General features: G+C 40.8%; 1 protein-coding gene across 24 annotated transcripts in view; it reads left to right on the top strand.

Annotated features, from left to right (window-relative positions):
- Positions 1–23,055, top strand: part of MAGI1 (membrane associated guanylate kinase, WW and PDZ domain containing 1) — a 574,001-nt gene that overhangs the window by 430,537 nt on the left and 120,409 nt on the right. For all 24 annotated transcript variants that reach the window (XM_033131847.1, XM_033131855.1, XM_033131854.1 and 21 more), the window contains one exon: positions 21,837–21,956. In XM_033131847.1, coding sequence (XP_032987738.1) covers positions 21,837–21,956 — 120 coding nt within the window. The remainder of the gene's footprint in view (positions 1–21,836; positions 21,957–23,055) is intronic.

The following is a 23,055-nucleotide window of genomic DNA, read 5'->3' as shown; positions in this document are numbered from 1 at the left end:
TGAAAACTTGATTCTTCATAAAGCTCTCGTGCTTTAAATTACTCATTAACATGTGGTTAAGGGATATAACATTTGTCATAATCTAACAACTGCCAAGTAGGAAGCTAAATCACTCAGAAACTCAGGTATGCATATTTACATTAAAATAGTGAATTTTCATTGTTCATGAATATTCATTGTACTTTGTATTTACTCAGTAAGTAATGCAGGCCTCAAGTCAATATTTTCTGAAATCTCTTTTTCACAAACTAATGGCATGTCGGCATATATATTTAAATATTTATTAAACCAATTCTGCACATCTGTTGTACTTGCTCTTAAATTGTAGGCTATTGATATTTTTAAGCAACATTCCTTTCCAATGTCCTCCCAACAATGTATCTTGAAGACTGGTTGTTTAATATAGAGATGTATGTATGACAGTAGGTTTTTCTGTTTTGTGATAGTTATTAGGTCAGAATTTTACTGCTTCTGGCTAAATGCCAGAGAAAGACTTTTACGGTTAAAATCAGCTCTCTATTCAGTGTAATCGCTGTGATAAAGTAGAAGTGGATGTGAGTATCTCAGCGATCTGTTATCTAGCCCAGCATAATAAAGTGGTAAAGTGATCCTTCTGTTTGAATCTCTTACACTCTCTGTGGTAGATGTTCCGTCTCATGTCTCGGGCTTTTTAATGGAATTTACACTAATTTTCTGCAGCAAGATTTGGATGGAATGATAAAACCATGCTCTTTCTCTTATAAATTTGCAAAGTCTCATAAATCAGTGTCATTATAGTTTGCTTTCCACTGAGTTGGCTAAAATCTTTGCCAAAATCGATGTGATGGCCTTTAAATTTGGGGAACTTATTGTCCTAGTTGGGACTATTTAGTTAGCTCCTTTCATTGCCTCCATGCTTCGCGAGTCACCACACGCTTCTGAAAGGGAGTTTGGCAGATAATCATACAGCATCTCAAACACTGTTCTTACTTAGAAGGTGGGTAGTCAGCTGTGGTTGTTGATACCCCTGGGATTAATTTTTTTTGCATCTGGGTTCTTAATGTAATGGAAATCGGGGTCATGCCACAGAAGCTTCCATTTTGAAGATATTCAGTGGTATATGCCATTTTTAAAAAGGTGAAAAATCAGTCCTTTTGCTAGCTTACTTTTGGAAGAGTGCTCATTGTGTGTCATGCATTAGCAAAGCATTCTACACACATTGTCTCAGGTAACCTTACAGTGTCTCAAGGAAGCAGGTCCTACCATTAATCCCATTTACAGATGAGGGGACTGAAGTTCAGAAAAATTGATTAACGTACCTAAGGTCACCTGTTATTTGGCATAACTAGGTTCAAGGACAAGTCCTTCCGACTCCAAAGCCCCAGTTCTTAACCATATTAGTATCTCCCAAAGCAGTGCGTAGGAGCTTTTCCTTTATGGCTGGTCCTGGCCCCCGTGAATTCTGCTTTGATTATCTATTGCTGTGTCACAAACCACTCCAGCACTTAATGAGTTAAAACAATAACAAGTGTTTGTTTTATTCAAGACTCTGCACTTAAGCTAGGGCTCAGAGGGATAGCTCGTGTCTGTTCCACCAAGAGTAGACTGGCTGGTTCAGGTGGAAGTAGAGGGCCCACTTCTACGGTGGTCAACTCCTGTGTCTGCAGAATTGTGTTCGCTGTTGTCTGGAGCTCAGCTGGGACTGCTGGGTGGAAGCTTCAGTTCCTGTGTCCGTGGGTCTCTCGTGCTTCTTCCTAGCATGGCTGTTTTAATCCAAGAGCAAGTGTTCTAAGAGGCCAAATCAGAAGCTACAAGAATTCTTCTGAGCAGCCTTGGAACTAACACAGTGTCACTTCTTCCATATTGTCCATATTCCATGCAAGTCGCTGAACAGATTTAGATTCGATGGGAGGAGAACCGGACACTTTACGTGGGAGGGATTGTTAGCCCATTTCCCTACCACAGTCCCTTACTTCAATTACTATGATATTGTTCCCCTTTCTCTCGTACATTATGGAGTTGATTTTCAATCCAGCAGTCAGAGTGACCTCTGTAAAATCAGTCTGTAAAATCTCATGACGCTCCTCTGGTAAAAACCCTCCAATGTCTTTCCATCTTGTTCAGAGTAAGAACTGAAGACCATATGGTGGCCTGTATCTCCCTTTCTTATCGAGTCTCCACTAACTCGGATCCAAAATTTTACCCTCCCCCGCCCAGTCTGCTGCTTACTGCGCCCTACAAACCACGCCCGTCCTGCCACGGGCCGTTTGCGTTTGACTCTCCCTGCTGTGCCTGGAACACACGGCTGGGTTTTCTGGGGTTTCGGCATCGCTCCCACTCTCAGTTCCCTTAGACCTCTGTGCATATTTTACCTTCTCTGTGAGACATTCCCCGACCATAGAAAATTGTAATTCCACTTCCATCACCCAAGTGATTCCCGGTCACTCTTACTCTGCTTGTTCTCCTTTACACTAAGTTACACATTACATATTTATTAGCTTATTCATCGTGTATTTCCACCCACTCAATGTCCATGAGGACAGAAACCTTGAGGTGTCTTTGTTTGTTTGTTTGTTTGTTTGTTTTATACTTCTTTGCTGTTTCCCAACGGCACCGTGAACACTACCTGGCACATAGTAGGTGTTCAGTAAATACTTGTTAAATGTATGGAGGAACTTGATTTCAACACAGAATTTAATTTTCATGGAACCAATGTTTATGAAGAACTTCAATTTACGACCACAACTCAATGTCTCATCATGCTATAGGACGTCATATGTGGCTTAACAAACAGCCATTTGGGATTCAAAGTCATAGCGAAGGAGCTCCAGGGTGAAAGCACTAATTCCCAACGCCTCCTGCTCTCTTTCTGGAAACATTAAAAGGGAGTATTGTTTTGTGAGGTTATCTAAACCCCCACATACCTTCCGTTCAACAAATAATTGTGTAACTGCTGCACACCTGGGCCGTATTGGTCACTTAGGACGCAGTGGGATGGACATAACCCAAGTCCTTATGGTGTTAATCTCATGGTGAAAGAGAAAGATGACAAGTAAGTGTGCAGGTACATAAAGTCCTTAGAGATTGTGAAAATGCCATGAAAGAAACCTACAGTGGTCTGCAAAGGAAGGCTGGGAAGGCAACTTTAGATAGGGTCACAGGAAGGCTTCAGGTACCAGGTGGTCTCTAGGCTGAAACGAGGCAGTGGCTTCCGGTTAGTGTTAAACTGCTAACTAGAGGGGTACATTCATTCTGCTCATGCTTATTCAGCCCCTGCCATGTGCCAGATGCTATTATTCCAGGTTCTAGGGTTTCTGCAGTAAATAATGAGACAGACAAACCCCTGTTCTCATGGAGCTTACAGTCAAGCATGAGAAGATACTTTCTAAATGTTGTTTATAATCTAAAATTAAAATATAATGTAATGTTTTATAACATACCAGTCAGGGTTCGGTCAGGGAAACAGAACTCTAGGTATTTCAACAGAGGGGCTCTGTAATGTTATAGGGAATAGGTGTTGGAAGTCTGAAAAAGCCACAGGGGAGCTGAGGCTACACAGGAGAAGACACCGTGAAGCCCCTTGGGCTCCTAGGGTGGGAGGACCAAAAGAAAGCAGTTGGGGTTGTTTAACTGGGGGTGCGGAGGGGCGGGCAGAGAGCTCTCCCTCCCCCTAGTGCTGGGACCTCTTGGGTGAGACGAGGCTGATTCTGGGGAGCTGTGGCCTGGAACCAGGTCCAGGGTCTCTGCTGGGCTCGCACTGACAGAAACAGCAAACAAGCAGGAAGAAGCAGGTCCCGTCTCTCCTTCTGCCTTCTGATCTTCCTCAGGTGGCCTCTGTTGCACAAGAATCCTGGGAAATAGTTTGCAGACTCCTAATGCTAGCTTCACGGAGCAGGGTTTGGAAGGGTAGATTGGGAGCTAAGAGACTACTTTAATAACCAGCAAAAATGGTGATACATACTATGGAGAAAGATAAAGCAAGAGCGGCAGTGCAGGGATGGACGGAAGGGGGAGGCTTGCAATTTAACATAAGGCATCAGGGATCTCCTTACTGGGAGGATGACGAGTCTGCTTGGGCTGCCGTAACAAAATACCATCAACTGGTGTCCTAAATAGCGGAAATGTATTTTCTCATAGTCTGAGAGGCCAGATGTCCAAGGTCAGTGTGCCAGCATGATTGGCTTGTGCTGAGGACCCTCTTCCTGGCTGGCAGATGGCTCACTTTCTTGCTGTGTCCTCACAGGGCAGGTGTGGGGAGGGGAGGGAGAGAGAGAAAAGGAGAAGGGGAGAAGGGGAGAGAGAGAATGCAAGGGAGGGAGGCAAGAGCTTTGTGGTGTCTCTTCTCATAAGGACACCAATCCCATCATGGGGACCCCACCCTTATGACCTTATCTAAACCTAATTACCTCTCAAAATCTCCGCCTACAAATACCATTACATTGGGGGTTGGGGCTTCAACATGTGAATTTGAGGCAGGGGACACAGTTCAGTCAACAGCAGTGATATTTGAGCAAACACTTGAAGGAGGTGTGGGATCAGCCATGAGTCTATCTGGTGAAAGAGTGGCCCCCGGCAAGAGTGTAGTAGGGATGAGTTACAGCAAGTGCAAAGGCCCTGAGGCAGGAACCTGCTTATAGTGTTCTAGGAACAACGAGACGAACGTGGCTGACAGAGTGATACATGAATCTATACAGTATCAAACTTTAGATTTTAGGCCCGAGTCAGGAAATACGGGGTTTTAATCCCAGTTCATCCCCCTGTTTAACTATATGATGGCCTTAGGCAAGTTAATACTGTGTTTCCCCGAAAATAAGACCTAGCCGGACCATCAGTTCTAATGCGTCTTTTGGAGCAAACGTTAATATAAGACCCGGTCTTATTTTACTGTAATATAAGACCGGGTCTTATATAGTGTAATATAATAAGACCGGGTCTTATATAATGTAATACAATAAGACTGGGTCTCATATTAATTAATGTTTGCTCCAAAAGATGCATTAGAACTGATGGTCCGGCTAGGTCTTATTTTCGGGGAAACCCAATTCTCAGTTTCCTCATTTAAGAAGTGAGGATATTAAAACTATGCTCATGGTTGTGATGAGGTTTCAGCGGACAAAGAATGTTAAAGTACTTACGCAGTGCCTGGCTCTTAATATTTGGTTGTGGTGGTGACAATAATAGACCTGTATTATTAATTCAGCACCTGCTGTTCCTGCTACTGCTGCTTCTCATTATTATTATTATTATTACTACTAATACTAACACTAATACTAATACTAACACTAATACTAATGTACTTATTTAATGACCCAGGGTTTAAAACCGACAACAAGAAATTACTTTTGATAAGTTCTGGTGTGTTTGTAATTCCAGCCCTTCAACCCCATGTAAAGGTTTCTGAATTGTGCATCTGTCAGCACTACGCTTTCCAGTAAATTTTGTGATGTGCCCTCACTCTCAGTTTCAGTATTTGTGTAACAGGAGGCACATGAGCTGCTGTGCTAATGTGGTCATGAAAAACAACAGTGCTCTTTCTTTGCAAAGTATTGGTTGACAGTTGTTGAGTGTTGATTGTAACAATTGATCTATGTTGATTGTGACAAGCCTGCGGTGGTTGGTGACAATTCTGAGGTCTGAGAATTTACCTGAAGACTGCAGACTTCATCTCTGGGACTGGAATGGGGACGGGGGGCTTTGATAGTGTTCATTTCTGGCTGTTGCGGAGCTTGTCTTCTTTGTGTTCTTTTGTGGGTTCTAAATTTTCCACAGCATGCACTTTGTATATCTGAAGAGAAATTTGAGAGATTTAATGTTACTAGTTTTAAAGTCAGCAACTTTTACCCAAAGTTTGATCATGTCCTACTTTGTGAATTTTTAAATTTTCCATTGTCATTTAATTTGTTATAAAATCGAGAAATGAAATAAAAATAAATAAATTGACATTAGTTGGTCCTTCCTTTAAAGGCTTAGAAAACCAATTATTTTCTCCTCAATGTCTCATTTCCTGTTTTACCTGTGTAAAACCAAAAATTTCTACAAACCTTTGTGAAGTCACTTACTTTAAAAGTGAATAACTTTAATCTCTTATTACTCTTTTCAAATGTAACATGTATTATTACATATTGAGATGGGAAGAAGCTTTCTGGATTTCCAAGCTGGCTCATTTAAATACCCTTTTATTTTTGTTTTTGTTTCTTTTTTGTTTTGTTTTGTTTTGAGAAGCCAAGCCTGTGGAAGGCCTTGGTGGTAGTTCTTAGTTTATGAAAGACTTTGATTCTTTGTTCTCCTCTGGGCAAAAATGTGGGTTTCGGCAGAAGATGAGAGTGTTAACTGCCAGGTAAATAGGTTAAGAGGTAGGTGCCTGGTGAAAACTTGCAAGCGCTCCAGGGCATCTATCACCTCACCAGGTCTTCACCTGCTGACAGGAAGCTAATGGCAGTTATACCCTGCTGCCATATCAGGAAATAAAGATTGTCTCCACCCTCCCTTTGCCCTTGATCAGCAGACGCTGTCTTCAGGGATGACGAATAGATGAAACCCAAGGGAGAGAACCAGTAAGCATTGTGTGATAGGATAGGACATTTAATTAATACATATATAAAATAAAGCAAAACCAAAACAAAACCACTCAATTTTTTCCTTTTAAAAATAGATTGTTCACAACTAAGATGTCATTATCTTTTGATTAATCGATCTTTAAATTTCTGTGTCTAATACAGAGTCATTGATTTGATCCTTGATTCGATTTTATCTGGACTCACATTAGGTCCAGTTTGTATAGATGACAGGGCATAATTTGCATTCTTGGATTAGTGAGAATCCTGTAGGCTTAAAATGGTGTGGTCGTCTCAGGAGGCAATGCACTCACTCCCTGACACATCTGAACTAAGGCTTGTTTGAAAGGGCCGATTTCTATTAGTGGAAGGCATAGAGCAGGGGTGTCCAAACGTTTTTCAGCATTTTTCACCAATGGCCATATGCGGTAAAATACACAAACAGCCGGGCCACTCACTCCAGGTGAAGTACGTATTGCCTCACCTGGTTTGTTTGAGTAAAGTAAATATATTTCTGGAATTTGCTGCGGGCCAATAAAAAATGGATCGCGGGCCGCAGTTTGGACACCCCTGGCATAGAGTAATGTTTGTTTTATGTAATAATTATTCTTAGTAACTTCTAGTAATAAAGATTTCCACTTGATTTTGCTTTTTAAAAACTGGCCACTTGTTTTCTAACAATACCTTTGATACCTCATGTAGTATTCTAATGAAATAATTTTTTAAAAAGTGAGTGTGGGTGAAGACGAGATTTTTAATTTATCGTATCAGTGCGGGCTTATTCATTTCTGCCTACATTTTCTAAGCAAATGTTCTTCAAGCATTAGTAATTTTTTTTTAATTTCACCACTAAAAGCTACCTAATTTGGCTTAACAGAGTGAATAATAATAATTTATAGGTGTCATCTATCAGGAAAGTGTAGTCTATAACAAAATGAACTGGAGTTGTGGCAAGAGAAATACTACATAATGTGAGAATATCATTGCTCATTGAGAAATGAACTAATTGAAATGAGGGCAATAACAGTAAATCAATGGAGTCTAGATCATCCTGCAGTTGCTCGAAGTCCGTGCTTCCTTGGATCCTGACGATAGTTACAGAGGCAGTTGGCAAGCATTAGATAAGGTAATGGATGGTCCCAGGGTGGGGGAGGGGGGGTCAAGGAGATAATTCAGTCTTCTGGGAATCTGGTGATGTCACCATTTATGGGGGTAAAGCATAAGTGACTTATGAACAATAGTCTCAAGAGTGAATTCAGATGCCTGGAAACCAACCCACCCTTAAGTGATGTTCAAGTACTAATGTTTCTGTCTTCACTCATAAGACACTTTTTGAATGTTAGAGTTTTGGGTGCCAGTAAAGTTTTTCAAGATGAATGTTGGTATTAAAAAAAAAGACCAGAAAAAAGGAAAAAAGCAACTATTTAAAAATGGAATGAAATATCCAGTTTTTAAACTCTTCACTCAGTAACCCTTCAGCACTGTGCTGAAATATAATCCTAGAAATTTTAGTGTTCCCACTGTGTTTTCTTTTATACTGTGAAGGCAGTACTCAGTAAGGAAACACATAAGTAGTACAGCACTGTATCTTTCATTGGTGTAGGCTTAATATACCCATTACCCAATATTCCCTTTTGTTTGCTTGGACATGGCAGTATATATACTTGATGGGAGCCAAAATGAAATCTGTACAGTGATGAGTATTCGGCTATATGCTTGGGAAGGCTTCAAGAACTTGCATGCCTAAGTCAACGGAGAACCCGTGCGTTAAATCAACACAAACTCCTTTTTTCCCTCTATTTGTCTGGAATTGCTCTTGTAATTGCATTGTCTTAGTACTTGGTATAAATTGATTTCTGTCTTTATGTACAGTCAAATAGTATTTGTTGAATAAGCATGTGTCACATCTATTCAGTTAGAAGTTAATCATATGAAGAAGAATATAATAACATGGAATTAGGGCACTTGAGGTCCTCAAATTGAGACACTGCATTCCAACAAATAAAAGCATTTTCTTGTAGATAGATGCTAGTGCTTAATAACAAATGGTCAGCTAAAATTATGGTATTTACAGGAATGTGTTGACTTTGTGATTTCTCATCAAAAGATAATCCAAGGAGTTTTAGTTGGGAGTTGTGTACATTTTTTGCGAAAAGCTTTGAAAAATGTTGAGGGTAGAAAATTTTGTGCAGGTAATGGGGAACAATACCCCTCTTGGGAGCACTGAATTAGGCATTACTTATAAGAAACTTGTGTTTCATGTTAACAGGATAATAAATGATCAATAACCAGCTTCTTTTCCTTCTTTCACAACCGTTTCCCTTCAGAAGCAGAGTGTGTGCTGCTGGTGATGGTAAATATGCTCTCTTGTTACAGCCCGTGTTTACTGCACGCACCTTTTGACCAGGCCAAGCATTGTATATGTGTTGCTTTTTTGTAATCCTCACGCAGCCTTATGAGGCAGGTATTATTATTACTATTATCCCCATTTTAGAGATGAGTAATCAATGCCCCAGATATTTAGTTTGGCTATGGTTGCACAGTTTGTAAATATCAGAGCTGGAATTTGAACTCACCAAGTCTGATTTTAGATTTTATAACAATGTCTCTAGGCTGTCATTCTGGGAGAATTCCAGACCCCTGCAGTTTTTAGGAAAATGACATAGCGTGGCCAGTAATTTCTGATCTCACACTTGTTCTTGGTTCATACATTGGGAGGACTAATGGGAGCAGATAATAAATTGTTGAAGAATGAATTATAGCAGGCACATATTGTTCATGGAAATGTAATAATTCTTCTACTAAATTATGATAGCATTGCATACAGACTGTTTTCTATTTATCTCTGCATCTCTGTAGTTTAATGTTATTTTAAGAAGTTTCATTGATATACAATGCACATTCCATAAAATTTACCCCTTTATTAATAAATGTACAATTCCTTATTTTTATTATATTCCTAGAACTGTGCAACCATTGCAACAATCTAATTTTAGAACATACTCATAACCCCCGAAGAAACCATGTACCCATTTACAGTCGCTCTTGATTTTTTTTTTTTTTGAGTTGAAGAAAGAAAGCTGCCAAATATTAGAAACATTCACCAATGGGTTTACAAAGTCACCAACTTTGTGGAAACTTGATTTTCTTAATTAATTATAGCTTTTCACCAAAATAATCATTTTCTTTCACATGCTTTTGAAATTACCTGGTTGAAATCGTTGGAATTAGTTTGTTACATTTTATATAAACAATTGCTGTCATTAATTCAGAGAAAGTAAAGAGTGTTACCTGTCGATGGCAAAAGTCTCTATGATCTTGGTCGTAGGTAGCCTTTACTAGGGAATGGGGCATTACAGATTTCCAGAATTCCTTTCTGCACAAAAATGCCTCAGATAATCCTGAGAGATTGATTTTGGATAAGCATGTATCTCGTGTTGGAGATTCTTACCCTTTATTTCTTGAAAGCTGAATGTTTGGAATGACTCAATGACAGCCTGAGAGTTTTCACTTTCCTGTTTTTAATGAATGCAGGGTTTCTGTGAGTGTAGGTGCCAAAGTTCCCTCCCCCGCATAAAAGAGGAAGAGTGGTTAATACTCAGGTTCAAGTCATTACTTGACTTTCCTGTTCAGTGGATTCTGCCCTAATTTACCTCATCATTGTGGTTAAGAGGTAGTAAGATACAGTCCCTGAAAGTGTGGGTTTCGAATCAAGGAAGTCGTGGGGGAGGGACATCTCTCCCACAAGCCAACTCCATCGGTGCCTCTTTACTTTCTTCAATGAGGCCAGGTAATGATTTATTCACCCTCAGGTGACAAGCTGTGTAGACTCAGCTGTCACCAGTTTGTTCCCCTATTCCAGTGTCATCTTTGTGTACAGGAGCTTTAAATACTATGTGGCAATAAAGTCCTGGGTTCAAATCCTAGCTCTGTCACTTAGCAGCTGGGTAATTTTTGGCAAGTCACCTAATCTCTCTCTGCACGTTTTTTCATCTGTGAAGTGGGGGTAATAGTGGTACCTACTGTACAGGGTTGTTACGAGGATTAAATGAGATACATGTATAAAGTATAAACGCTGGCCTAAATACAAATTTTTATTATAAATACAATTTTTACATGCCTTAAATTTGCCAAGGACTTTGTGTCATTGCACAGGAACTGATTTGCTACCTTATAATGATTCTGTGATATCATCAGGGCAATGGTGACCCTTCCTGTTTCATAACTAAGGACACTGAGTTCATAGAAAAGAACTGTGCAGGTTAGCGACATCATGCATTGAGGGGCAGAGCTGAAACTTGAAGCTGAATCTTCCTATACCCGTTTCTTCCTCTTGAGTTGCTGCCTTTGTTTATTTTGGGGAGCCATTTGCTCCCAAAGTCTTGCATAGGCAAACATACCCTCTTCTTGTATCATCATGTGATTCACTCAGCAGTTATTGGGTGGATCTCCTTGAAAGGTAACATGTTCAAACTTCTAATAACAGAGGACGCCTGGCGTCCAAGACAAGGATGTAGGGGCAATTTGAATAGTTCCTATGGAGCTGCCTTCAACTTGGTAGTTCCCTTGGATCTGGCACTCACAACTTCTTCTTCCTCTTTATCCTAAGTCAGAGTTGTGGAGAGAAAAGCTAGAAGTAGGATCATGAAAACCAGATCAGATGCTTGCCATCTCTGGTATGTAGGGCACGTTTCCAAATCATGAACACAGTGGAATAAATGCCAGGTCCTTGCTTATTTCAGGCATTTTAGGTGTGATCCGTTAATGAGAGTCCTGTGCCTCCATCGCACAGTTCCTACGTGCACGATGGAACCCTAACAGGTCCTCGCATCCAAGCATGGGAGTTGTAGGTGGCGTGAAATAATGACCTTCACACATGCGCTGTTGAGCACCTTGGCAGTATTCCATTCAAGATGTAATTACTGAGTATTCTGTGTTACAATCCAGGAAGGAAAGGTAAGGGTACTGTTTCAGACCTTTGTTACGATGTTTGGAGAGAGCCAATGCCCGCTCAATCAAAGCGGTGTTTCTTGACAGGATCGATTTACATTGCGCTGCGCACTAGTCCTGGTTCTCCAGAGAAACAGGACCAATAGGGGTGTGTGTGGAGAGAGAGAGAGTGATTGAGATCGACTGATTATAGGAATTGGCTCACACAGTTAGGGAGGCCTAGGAGTTGTCCAGTCTGCCCTCTGCCTGTGGGAGAACCAGGAAAGCTGGCGGTGTAGCTCAGTTTGAGTCCAAGGTCTAAGAACCAGGGACGCTGATGGTATTCGTGCTGGTCTGAGACTGAAAACCTGAGGACCAGCAGGCCTGCAGTCTGAGCGCAGGAGAAGGTGGACGTCTCAGCTCAAACAGAGAGGACATTCGCCTTCTTCTGTCCCTTGTTGTAGTTAGGCCCCCAGTGGATTGGTGGCTGCACCCTCCCTAGCGAGGGCATTCTTTACTCCAGCTCCTTCATGCCGATCTCTTCAGGAATCTCTCACAGACACACCAGAAATCATGTTTTACCACGTGACTGGGCATCTTTTAACCCAGTTGTGTTGACACATGAAATTAACCTCATCCCCTGTGTGACCTTCCTTCCTCATGGGTCCCCCTTGTGAAGTGAAGGAGTGAGTGGTGATTTGTAAATCACCATGTCTGGAGCATTGAAGAACACATCAATAGCCTCAAAACTTTGGTTCTGGTGCCCCTAGGATTAGGCTGTCCTTCTTTATTTCTCTTTATTTTAATCAGTCAAGTCTCTTTTAGTTGCTTTCCCATTTATAACGAGGCATCAATTTTGATTGGACACAGGCCCAGTAGATTCAGAGCTCCTGGAACACAAGGACCTTACCCTCTCAGCTTTGTTCTGCTGGAAACACAGCAGAGGTGTGTGTGTGTGTTGCTCCCTGAGCTGGTGTGTGTGTGTGTGTGTGTGTGTGTGGTTCCCTGCGTGCGTGCTGCTCCCTGACACTGACAGTTGGAGGCACAGTCACTCCTGTGACCATTCTGAGTAGCAGCTGTGACATCCGAGACCATCAGTGTTATGGGTTCTCACCCTCTCCACTGTTTTGTTTTCTTCCCCTGCTCCCCACATACACCAAGTATGAGCCCCATAATATTTTCAGCCCTTTTCATGCTCCATGACCACCTTGTCCAATTCTCTCAATACTGGAATTTTTTTTTACACGCTTTAACACACCCTTCCTTGTCTTATCTCTGGTCTTCTCACATTTAGATTCCTCTGAGAGGAGCACCCAGAACCTTCTCTAGCTTCTCCTTCATATCACTTATTGTTCATTAATGTGAATACTTGGTTTTGTCCTCCCCACCAACATTAAGCTCGCTCAGGGCAGGGCCTGCACCTGACTTGCTGACCCCCATCACTTTACACAGTATATGGCACATATATAGTAGGCTCTTTAGAAATAATTGTTGGCAGAATAAAAGAGAACAAGCATGCATTAGAAAGTTATAAGCAGTAAAAAAATTATAAGCAGTAAAATTCACCCTTTGAGGTGTACAGTTCTGTAGGTTTTGAGAAATGCATAGTCCTTCAACTAGTCCTAACTAGAAGGGTAATTCTAAAGACTTTTCCTCTTGCCAAGCATCGGGATCCGGTCATCTGTGAATTACTTAGCAATTCCCAGGTACATAATAAGTGCTCAATAAATAGTAGCTATTAATAATATTGTTCTGTATCCTTAATGAGATACTTTCAACAGTCATGTATTATGCCCTAGCCTTGTGTTTTTTCTGTCTTTAGCTCTTCTTAACCTTTCCTTTAATGCTTTCTGGTTGATTCTGTTATGCCTCTCAGTTACAGAAAATCAGTTTCAATCCACTTTTCCAGGGAATGTAGATTTGAAAGGACAGAAACAAGAAGCCACATGGACTTGTATTAAACATAGGCACGTTCTCGTAGGAGAGAAGATCTGTTGGTCTTCCATTGTCCGTTCTCTGTAGATACTGCATGTTAACTCACAGCATTAGTGATACAAAAGCTTCACTGAAAGTTAGTGGTTTTTATTTAAAAAGAACAGGAAAATAACATGCATTGTAATTCTAGTGGCTCCACTTTTGGATGCCTGCTTCCGCGTGTCAGGCACCATAGAAAAGTGACTACTGTTTTGAGTCCATAAAATGCACCATAGAAAAGTGACTACTGTTTTGAGTCCATAAAATGCAGACGGCTGTGGTCGGTAATGAGGATATTTTGTTTCCAAATCTCTGTTTTGGGAATAAAGACATTTATATCCCTCCTTGTGTCTGATCAGGCTCCATACGAAAAAGGCATCTATTCATAGGAGAAAGTTTGCAATGGCCTGTGCTATGAGATTTGCATTTCTGGGGTGGTGAAAAGAGGACAAGATCACTCATGAATCAGAGCCAACAACTCAGGGCTTTTCAGGGTGAAACCATAAAAATGGCTTAGCTGTAGGATATACGTTTCTTCCATTTTTATTTTGAAACAGGGAGGATTGAAATAATACCTAGGCAGGTAAACTCCTAGCCAGAGTAAAGAAGCTTGCATTAACTGAGGGCCAGAATCCAAAGAATGATGCGGGTTTGGCTTTGATGATATTTTGCATGAATACAAAGTAATATGTAATGTATCTAAATCATAAGCATACAGGTTTTCCTCCGGGAGCCTGTCTCCAAGAGTGTTGTTGAAATTTGATCCGTTTCCAAGCCAGCCAAAGCAGCCAGCCGAATATCAACCACTTGTTTGTTTCAGATATACTGTATGCTGGCCGTTGTGATACGATCTCACAGAACCCTGAGGTGAAGATATTTTATTTTCATTAAAACGTTTTTAAATTTTTATTTATTTTTTCCATCTTCACCTGTAGGTGAGGAAACTGAGACCTAGAATGATTTAGCAACCTAAATTCTTTAGAGAGTAAAGTGACGGAACTGGACTTTGAAACCAGGTGTTTTCAACATCACGGTGGAAGCCCTCAGTCAGTGCTGATCTCCCAAATGCCAGAGGCTTAGCTCTAGTGGGTCTCAAAACAACTACAGGATGACGTGAGGGGAGTTTAGGCAGTGTTTCAGATGCCACTTGAACATTTAATCCAATAGTGAGCAGCTGATTTTCTTTATAATTTTTAAAATCCTTATAATTATGTTAAGGAGAAAGTCTCAATTTGGTACTGAGAGGTATGCAATACCTTTCTAATGTTTGTCAGTTGCTCTTTGTAATAACATTGCAGACCTCAGGCTCAGATTTTAGGCTCTAGATAAAATGAAATTGTTTTATTTTTAGTTACTATTTATGGCAGGGTGAAACTGATTCTTCATTTGAGGTAATGCGAAATGTTTTCTTTTAAAAAATTATAAGCAGTAAAATTCACCCTTTGAGGTGTACAGTTCTGTAGGTTTTGAGAAATGCATAGTCCTTCAACCGCCGCTGTAATCAGGATACAGAACAACTCATCCTCCCCTGATTCACCTGTAGTCAACGCCCACCCCACACCTGGAAACCACTGGTCTATTCTCCATCCCTGCTGTCAGGTTACCTTTTATAGGATGTCATTTGAATGGTCCCACACAGTATGTATGTAGCCTTTTCTTTCACTTAGCACAATGTGTTTGAGATTCCTCCATGTTGTTGTACACATCTGTGGTTTCCCTGAGTGGTGTTTATCGTATGGATGTACCCCGTTTATCCATTCACCAATTGAAGGACTGTTGTGCGTAGGTTTCTGTGTAGAAAATAAGTTTGTAGTTGTCTGGGTTAAATATCTAGGAGTGTGGTTGTTGGGTCATATGGTAAATTTATATTTTTAACTTTTTAGCAAACTACCAAATTATTTTCCCAGCGACTGTACCATTTTGCGTCTTGCCAACAACGTGTGTATGGGAGTTCCAGTTAGCCCATATTTTTGCCAGCATTTGGTGTTGTAAGGTTTTTTTTTTTAAATTCTAATAGGTCTGTAGCAGTTAAGTATTTCCTTTGTACATGAATGTATTTTGTTTTAAAGCAGTTTGTCTTGAAAGGAAAATATTGAGTAAATACCGCTGCAGGTCCTGAGATACTGCAAAAATTGTGCGAGTGGCAGGTAACAGTGAATTTGGGGGGAAACAACATGTTCTCTAACTAAGGAATGAGTATCATAAGGCTATCCTGGATATTGAACCAATTTCAAGTAATGCAAAGAATTGTTTTGTTATAAAAAGTGATGGTCTTTTCTTAACATGGCGACAATTGAGGTAACTATAATTTTTGGTCTTGTTGGATTTCGATAAGCAGGGCCCAGATTAATTTAACATTGGGTGATATGATTGAGTGTTAGTAATTTAATCTTAGTGGGCTCGTGATTCCCCTATTAGCATTCTGGCCTTGAGACAGTTTGGACAGGTGTTTGCCTAGAAACCTGGTGCTGTTGGGACCCGTAGCAGGCAGAATGGCGTATCAATGTTTCACTTCTAGGATTTTTCTGCTGCCTCAACTTGGTATTTCAAGAGAATTTCTAGAATAAGAAGAGAAGTGAGTGAGCTCCGAATGGGGTTTCCTTTCTGTGACCATGGCTTGTGGAGTTTGATGATAAGGAAGGTCCCTTTCTGATTTCCTCAGCAAGGGTCACTCAAGCCATGGACACTGAAAGCTGACGAACCATAAAATGTGTATAAGAAGCAAGCCACCACTCAAGCTTTAAGGGGCGAATCTTGGGGGACATGGCTAATTCACACTGAGATACTCAGAAGGGCAGAGCTGAAATTAGTTTGTGATCTGCTGGGGGAATGGGTCGGTAATGTTCACTACTCCGGTGCAACTCCTGTAGGTACTGAGACATTTAAAAAGGATTTTGTTTACGTGAGTTTCAGGTTTATAAAACAAAACCAGGCCGAAAAGCAGTCCCACCTTCTCTCAACTTTCTTTGTAGTATGTTCCTATTAATAGCTACTGGCAAGTGCACAGTGGTGCTGGCTGCTAGGAGGTGGGAGAATTAGAACATACTGTTTGTTTGGTTCAGTTGGAGCCTGTATTCTTTCGCACCCTTGAGGCAATATCTGAGGACTATGCCAGAGTAGGATGTCCAAGATTCAAGTCTGTCAAGATTCCTTAAATAATTATTTCATCCAATTTATAAAATGCTAAAACAATGATTACATACTTATTGGTACAATTCAGAGTGTGAGAGGAATTTAAATAAACAATCATTTCGTCCCTTCCCATTTCTGAGCCTACCGTCCTGAGGTTGCCACTGTGAAAGGTTTACTGTTATTCCCCCCTTTTTAACTCTTGTTTAACTCATAATACATGCGGCATCATAAAAAGGGCAGCATTTGTATTTTTCAATAAAATGCAGTGGTATTTTGCATTTTATTCTATGAATTGTTTTATTACTCAACTGCATAGCACAGATATTCCTTCTGGTAACTGTGTATACATCCAACCTTTATGTAGTGAAAAAAAATTTAAGGGTGAAAATAACACATTTCATTCAATCATTCCTGTATTCACGGGCACTCGGTTTTTTTTTTGTTTTGGAGGGCAGCTTTTGTTTTGGTCTTGTTTTTGTTTTGCTACAAACCATGCTATCTATGCAAATATCTATGGAGGTTTTTTTTCTAAGAGACCATAGCCCATAGGAACCAAATAGAATTTTTAGTATGAAACAGAGTTAGACTTGATCATTTTTCAAAGCATGTGAGTTTTTAAAAAGGAAGGTTTTCCTGGGTGAGTACAGGGTGTCTGCTGTTTAGTGTAAGGATGTTTCTTGTTATTATTTTGAGAGCAGAAGTGCTTTGGGGGCATGGTGCAGACACAGTGCAATGTGGGCAAGCCACCCAAATAGAACGTGGTTGAGAGCTGTGCTGGCCAATCTTGTTGCCGCCAGCCACATGTGGTTATTTAAAGTTCTTAGAATTTAAAATTCAGCTCCTCAGTCATGCTAGCCACGTATTAATACCACAGGTGGCTCGTGGCTACCATGTTAGCACAGATACAGAACACTTCCCTCATGGCAGAAAGTTCTGTTGGACAGCGATGGTTTAGAATGAGGGATGCTAAAGTCAGAATGTCTGCGTTCACATCAGCGCTGCCCAGCTTCCTTGTTACGTGACCTTGGACAGGTTACTTGACTTCTGACTCTCTGTTTCCTCATCCATAAGACGAGTAGCCGAGCCATCCTTACTTCTACATTTCTTGTGAAGATGAAATCCAATAGTCTCGATTAAGTGCTTCACACTCTGATATATAAGTAAGCATCCAATAAATGGAAGTTATTATTCTTTTCCTAGTGTTTCATAACCTCTTTTTGTTTCCTTTTTGAAAGTAGTAGGTGGGCACCGTGTTTATTCATTTAAAGCTAATAGCTACAAGATATTTTTGGCCCGATTTGCAGCTAGACAAGCCGAAGGCAGTGTTGTAGGCTGTAGAAAACCCCAGTTTATCAGCCTGGTGATTTTTCTTTTTTTTTTTTAATATAACATGCTGTCCCTGAGAAACATGATAGAATTTGTTTTACTTCTCTTCTGCCAGGAAGTAACCCTTCTGGCTTTGTTAGAAGCATGGTTTGTAATAATTGTACCCACCCCAGATGGCTCCTGAAAACCCTTTGAAATGCCATCTGCCAGGCGTGTGTCCAGCCGGCAGCCCGTCATTCTGCTTGGAAGAAAAGAGGAGGCGGAGCCCCTCCCAGCCCTGCTCTCCCTCACACCACTGAATGGAGCTGGTCGCGTTGGCCGAGACCCAGGCCGGGCTGCTCAGAGGAGAACTGGGAGTAAACCTCCTGCTAGCCTGGAGAGTGGAAAGGTTTTGTCTGGGTAATAAGCCCTGAAGCTTTTGTGGGTGGAGACTTACCCACCCCCACTCCTTTCCCCGGCAGCTCAAAGACCATCTAAGCATATTTATTTTCATGGGAAGATGGTGTCTGCTGGTTTCATTTTTCCTCTAAAATGTTGCATTTTTTGAAGTTCATCATTATTTTTGAATCCTTTCAGGAATTAAGACCCAGGGGTGATTGTTGTTGTCTTTAGAGTAAATCTGACAAATTGGTTCTGAGAACATGGTTGAAAGAAGTGGCAAAGATAAGATGACTCCAGCGGGAGGAAAAAAACAACATTGTCTGGTTTGGGAAGACTTTAAAAACCTAGCAGATTTTTTGTTTGGTTTTATTCACCCTCATTTTGTGTAGGGATGGAGTGGGGGATGGATTAAGTTCACGGAATTGGGTATGGAGGCCAGTTGCCATACAGAACATCGTTGGGACAGATCTTTTAACAGCAAGTTTCAAAAAGATTCTTTTCATGCCCTACCCTGGCCTTTCCCAATATGATGTCAGCTGTTTGTGTTTTCCAAACAGCTGGCTGAACAGTCTTTTCACTTAGCTCCAAGACGTCACAGCCTCGTCCTTTGCTCCTGCCCTGTGACTGCTGCCCTTACTCTCCATGGAGGCTCCTCCTTCTTCTCCCAGCTTCTACGTATTACAGGGTTTTAGTGTTCAACCAAAGTTCTTGGCTTCTTTTTCTATACACTCTCCCTAAATTATCTTTTGTCTCTTGCCTTTAAATACCAGGGGTTTCCCAATCACTTCCAAGTTCATGTCCCAACCTTCACTCTGATCTTCAGACTGAATATATCCAACTGTCCACAGCCCTCTACACCTAGGTGTCAAAAAGGCATCTCAAACTTTACATGAACTCTTCCCTAAAAAAAGAACTCTTTCCCTAAAAATCATTTCTCCCATCTTCTCGATCTCTATAAATGGCACCACCCATTTGCCCAGGTCAAAAATTAGATGTCAGTCTTTATTCTTCTGATTTTCGTACATACTCCATCCACTTCATCAGCAAGTTCTACTTTAAAACATAGATCTAGCATGGCCCAATGAGATGACATACGTCTATCTTGTGTACTCATATTACAGCTATTTATGATATTTATAATTCGTGATAGAAATCTGACTGCTTCTTCCCGCCTTCTTCCTACTCTTCCTGTCTGTGCCCTGATTTTCTCTCACCTGGACGCTGTCATAGCCGCCTACTTGGTCTTCTTGCTTCTTCTGTTCTTGTCCACCTCCCGCTACTACTCTGCCCATAGCCTATTCTCTGTAAAGCCAGATGATCTTTTAAAAATGAATCATGGCCTCACCCTACTCCAAACCTTACAGTGGCTTCCCATCATTCTTAGAATAAAATCTCTAGTTTTTCTGTGGCCTACATAACCTGGCCTCTTGCTTTCATTTCTAACCTCTTTGCTATCGCTCCCCGCAATTTCTCTGACCTTTCTGCCATTGTTCAACATGCCAAGCCTATTCCCACCTCAGAGCTCTAGCACCGAACCCCTTCCTGGAATGCTTTTCCCATCACTTTTGCAGGGTTCTCGATTTGGATGGCACCTCCTTAGCCAGGCTTTTCCTCATCACCTATCTAAAATAACTTCCCAACTCTCCTCTCCACCTTCCTTCCTTTCTCCAGACACATTTAAGCCTTTTAACTTACATTGTTCTGAGATACTTTGTAGCCCTTTAACCTCTGTTTCCTACAGAAGAATTATTTATATCTGAAATTAAATGCTGTATCTATTTACATACATGTTTATTTTCTGTCTTTCAGAGTAAATATAAATTCTGTTAGGGTTGCGGCTTTGTCTCATTCACCAGTATTACCCCAGTGCCTGGCATATATTGAGACCTCAGTAAATATTTATTAAGTAAATGGAACATAAGGATTTATGCAATGATGAATATATAAATCATATGAACTATGAGATTCTATCACCTCATTTAATTCTAACAATAACACAAACTATAATATCTGCTAATGATTATTGAGCTGAGTCTTCTAAAAGGATTATTTCATGCAATACGCACAGCAAACCTACGTTGTAGGTACTATTATGATCCCTATTTTGCAGATGAAGACACTGAGAAATAACAGAAGCTAAGGAACATGCCCAAGGCCACAAATTGCGGAATCAGACCATGCACCCATCATTCCCACTCCAGACCCCTGCTCGTCAACAGTACATTATGCTCTTTATGTTTCTGGAGTTCCTACTGTGTGCCTGACACTGGAGATATAAATGTAAAAGTTGTGAGCTACCTCAAGGGACTTGGCATTGTCTTGCAGGGGAGCCAGAAATGGGAACAAATTAGAAAACAGTACAAGACTACACTTCTAGCTACAACACAAGCAGGCAGGTTTACCAGAAAGCCCTAGCACGCTGGGCATGATGAACAGACATTTGTGATATAACCAATCTAGGGACAATTTGCAACTATTTCAAGCCCCCAGATTTCAGATGTTACTTTTGGATATCTGCTGTAGGTAAGTGGATGTGGTCCCTCACACAGGCAAGAGATCAGAGCCTGCATGGCGCTAGGAACATCGCAGCCAGTAGGTACGACCCTTGGTATTGCTTTCAAGTTCCTAGAAATAGGGAGAAATCCCTGCTCACTACGTAAGAAAACATTGAACTTAAAGCACTATGTAGAGGTGATGGTGCCTTTCAAAGTCAGTCATGTCATCATGTCAGTTATATCCCCTCGATTAAACAGGAGTAGAAATCATGGGATTTTTTTTTTTTTTTTTTTTTTTTTGGTCTTTCATAATATGCAATCTAGGCTCCCAGTACGCACTACGTAACTATTTCTTGGTTTATTTTCTTTTCTGAGTTCTGTTTATTAGTCACAGAGAATAACCAGCTTAATTCAGGGGGAGAATTTTCTAGCAAATGCAGGGTCCTTTCTCTTCAGTCAGAACTTGAGGGTGGCCTCTTTTTACCCAACATATTAATTACATGGAGAGCAGCCACGTTGTTTAGTCCCTGGGAGATATCCATCCACAGATCCTGGGCAATCACATTTCTCTAATGATGTGTTTATGCAGTGGGTGTCATTTTCTCCAAAAGGCTTGTTACATTGGAGCTCGCCGGATGTTCTGAGGGACACAAGAATTGCAAGGCCTATGATAAAAATATATAAACCCCTTAGGCTCAGAGCGTAAGGTGGATAACGTTTTAGCATTTACCAGAGTCCTCAAAGCTGCTGCTGATGAATGTTTTCTGTATAAAATCCCGTTCACCTTTCTCATTCAGTGCATTTTTAAAACGGTAAAGCTCTCCCTGGGTTTCCTGGCTGTGCGTGGTTTTCCTTCTCCTATTTGAGAGTCCCAGGTAGTGGAGGGCGAAGTGAGGATGCGGTTCTGTTGGGAAGAGTTGCCTTCACCAGGCCCCTGCCCAGGCAGATCGGTCTCCGAGGCTTAGTGCTCCAGCTTACTGAACAGGTTATTTTAATTACACCCGGATTGGAGCTTCCTGTTTCAGCTGACTGATGGTGTCTTCTGCCTTTGTCTTGTCTGGTGCAGGCACAACCCGATCTCCGAGAGAAGGAGAAGTGCCCGGCGTGGACTATAACTTTCTGAGTGTCAAGGAGTTCTTGGACCTCGAGCGGAGCGGGACTCTTCTGGAAGTCGGCACCTATGAAGGTGAGCTGCCCAGGTAGCCGCGTGGAGGACGCCGCTCCCCTCAGCACTTCAGAGCGTCCAGGGCCGTCCAGGCAGAAGTGCTGCGTGGACTGTGAGGTCTCAACAACCACAGGCGCCTGCACTTCACTTAATATGAACGATAAGATCTGTGTGGAATAAGGCCTTCAGAGGCTCTGTAAAAGTAGTTTTTGGGTTTTTTTTCCTCTAGGAGTTTTCTGATTTAATTTATTAATTTAAATATGTGTGTATGTGTGTTGTTTTTTAATATGTGCATGTATTGTGGTAGAAGGTGACCTTATAGGTACTATTGTTTTCATCTTAAAGGAATGGAATGTCATTTTTACCACTAACTGATTTTTAATGTACTTTGGAGTACATAATACATTTCCATGGCTCATAAAGCAAAATATTTCAAAAATATTCAGTAAGTACTCTCTTTCATGTACCTATGGTCCACCTGCCTAATTTCCAGTTCTTTTTTTCCCTCCAATATTACAACCAGTGTTATTAGTTTCTGGTTACTGTTCTGATATTTTTTATGTAAAAAAAAATGTGCGTGTGTGTACACGTGTGTGCGCGCGCGTGTGTGTGTTGTGTGTGTTTATGTGTTTATTTCTTCCCTGTTTTACACAAAAGGTAGTATACAATATGTGCTATTTGGTACCTTGCTCTTTTATTCAACAGTATGTCTTACAGGTTTTTGGAATTCAGTAATAGAGCACTTCGTGTTTTCTTTTCTAAGTGGCTGTATCATCTTTTTGTATGGGCATACCATAATTTATTTAATTAGTTCCCTTTGGATAAATATTTTTCATATTTCAAAGTACTACTACACTGCATAACATGGACATAAATAATTTCACACAGGTGAAAATATATCTATAGGATGAGATCCCACAAATGAGATTATAAGGTCAGCCAAATGTGGGGAAAACATTAAACTTTAATTTTCTGAAAACAATATTATTTGTTTGCTTTTTTGAGTGTTATTATTTGAGACAGAAGGCTGTAATATGATACTGTTATTAACTAGGTCAAATTATTAACTTGGCCAAGTTATTATGGTATCTCTTATAAACTCTGAAAATTAGGATTTATT

This window comes from Rhinolophus ferrumequinum, chromosome 17 (assembly GCF_004115265.2).
Source record: "Rhinolophus ferrumequinum isolate MPI-CBG mRhiFer1 chromosome 17, mRhiFer1_v1.p, whole genome shotgun sequence".
Classification (NCBI taxonomy): domain Eukaryota; kingdom Metazoa; phylum Chordata; class Mammalia; order Chiroptera; family Rhinolophidae; genus Rhinolophus; species Rhinolophus ferrumequinum.
Note: the sequence above shows the minus strand (reverse complement) of the source record. Positions and strands in the feature narration are given on the sequence as shown.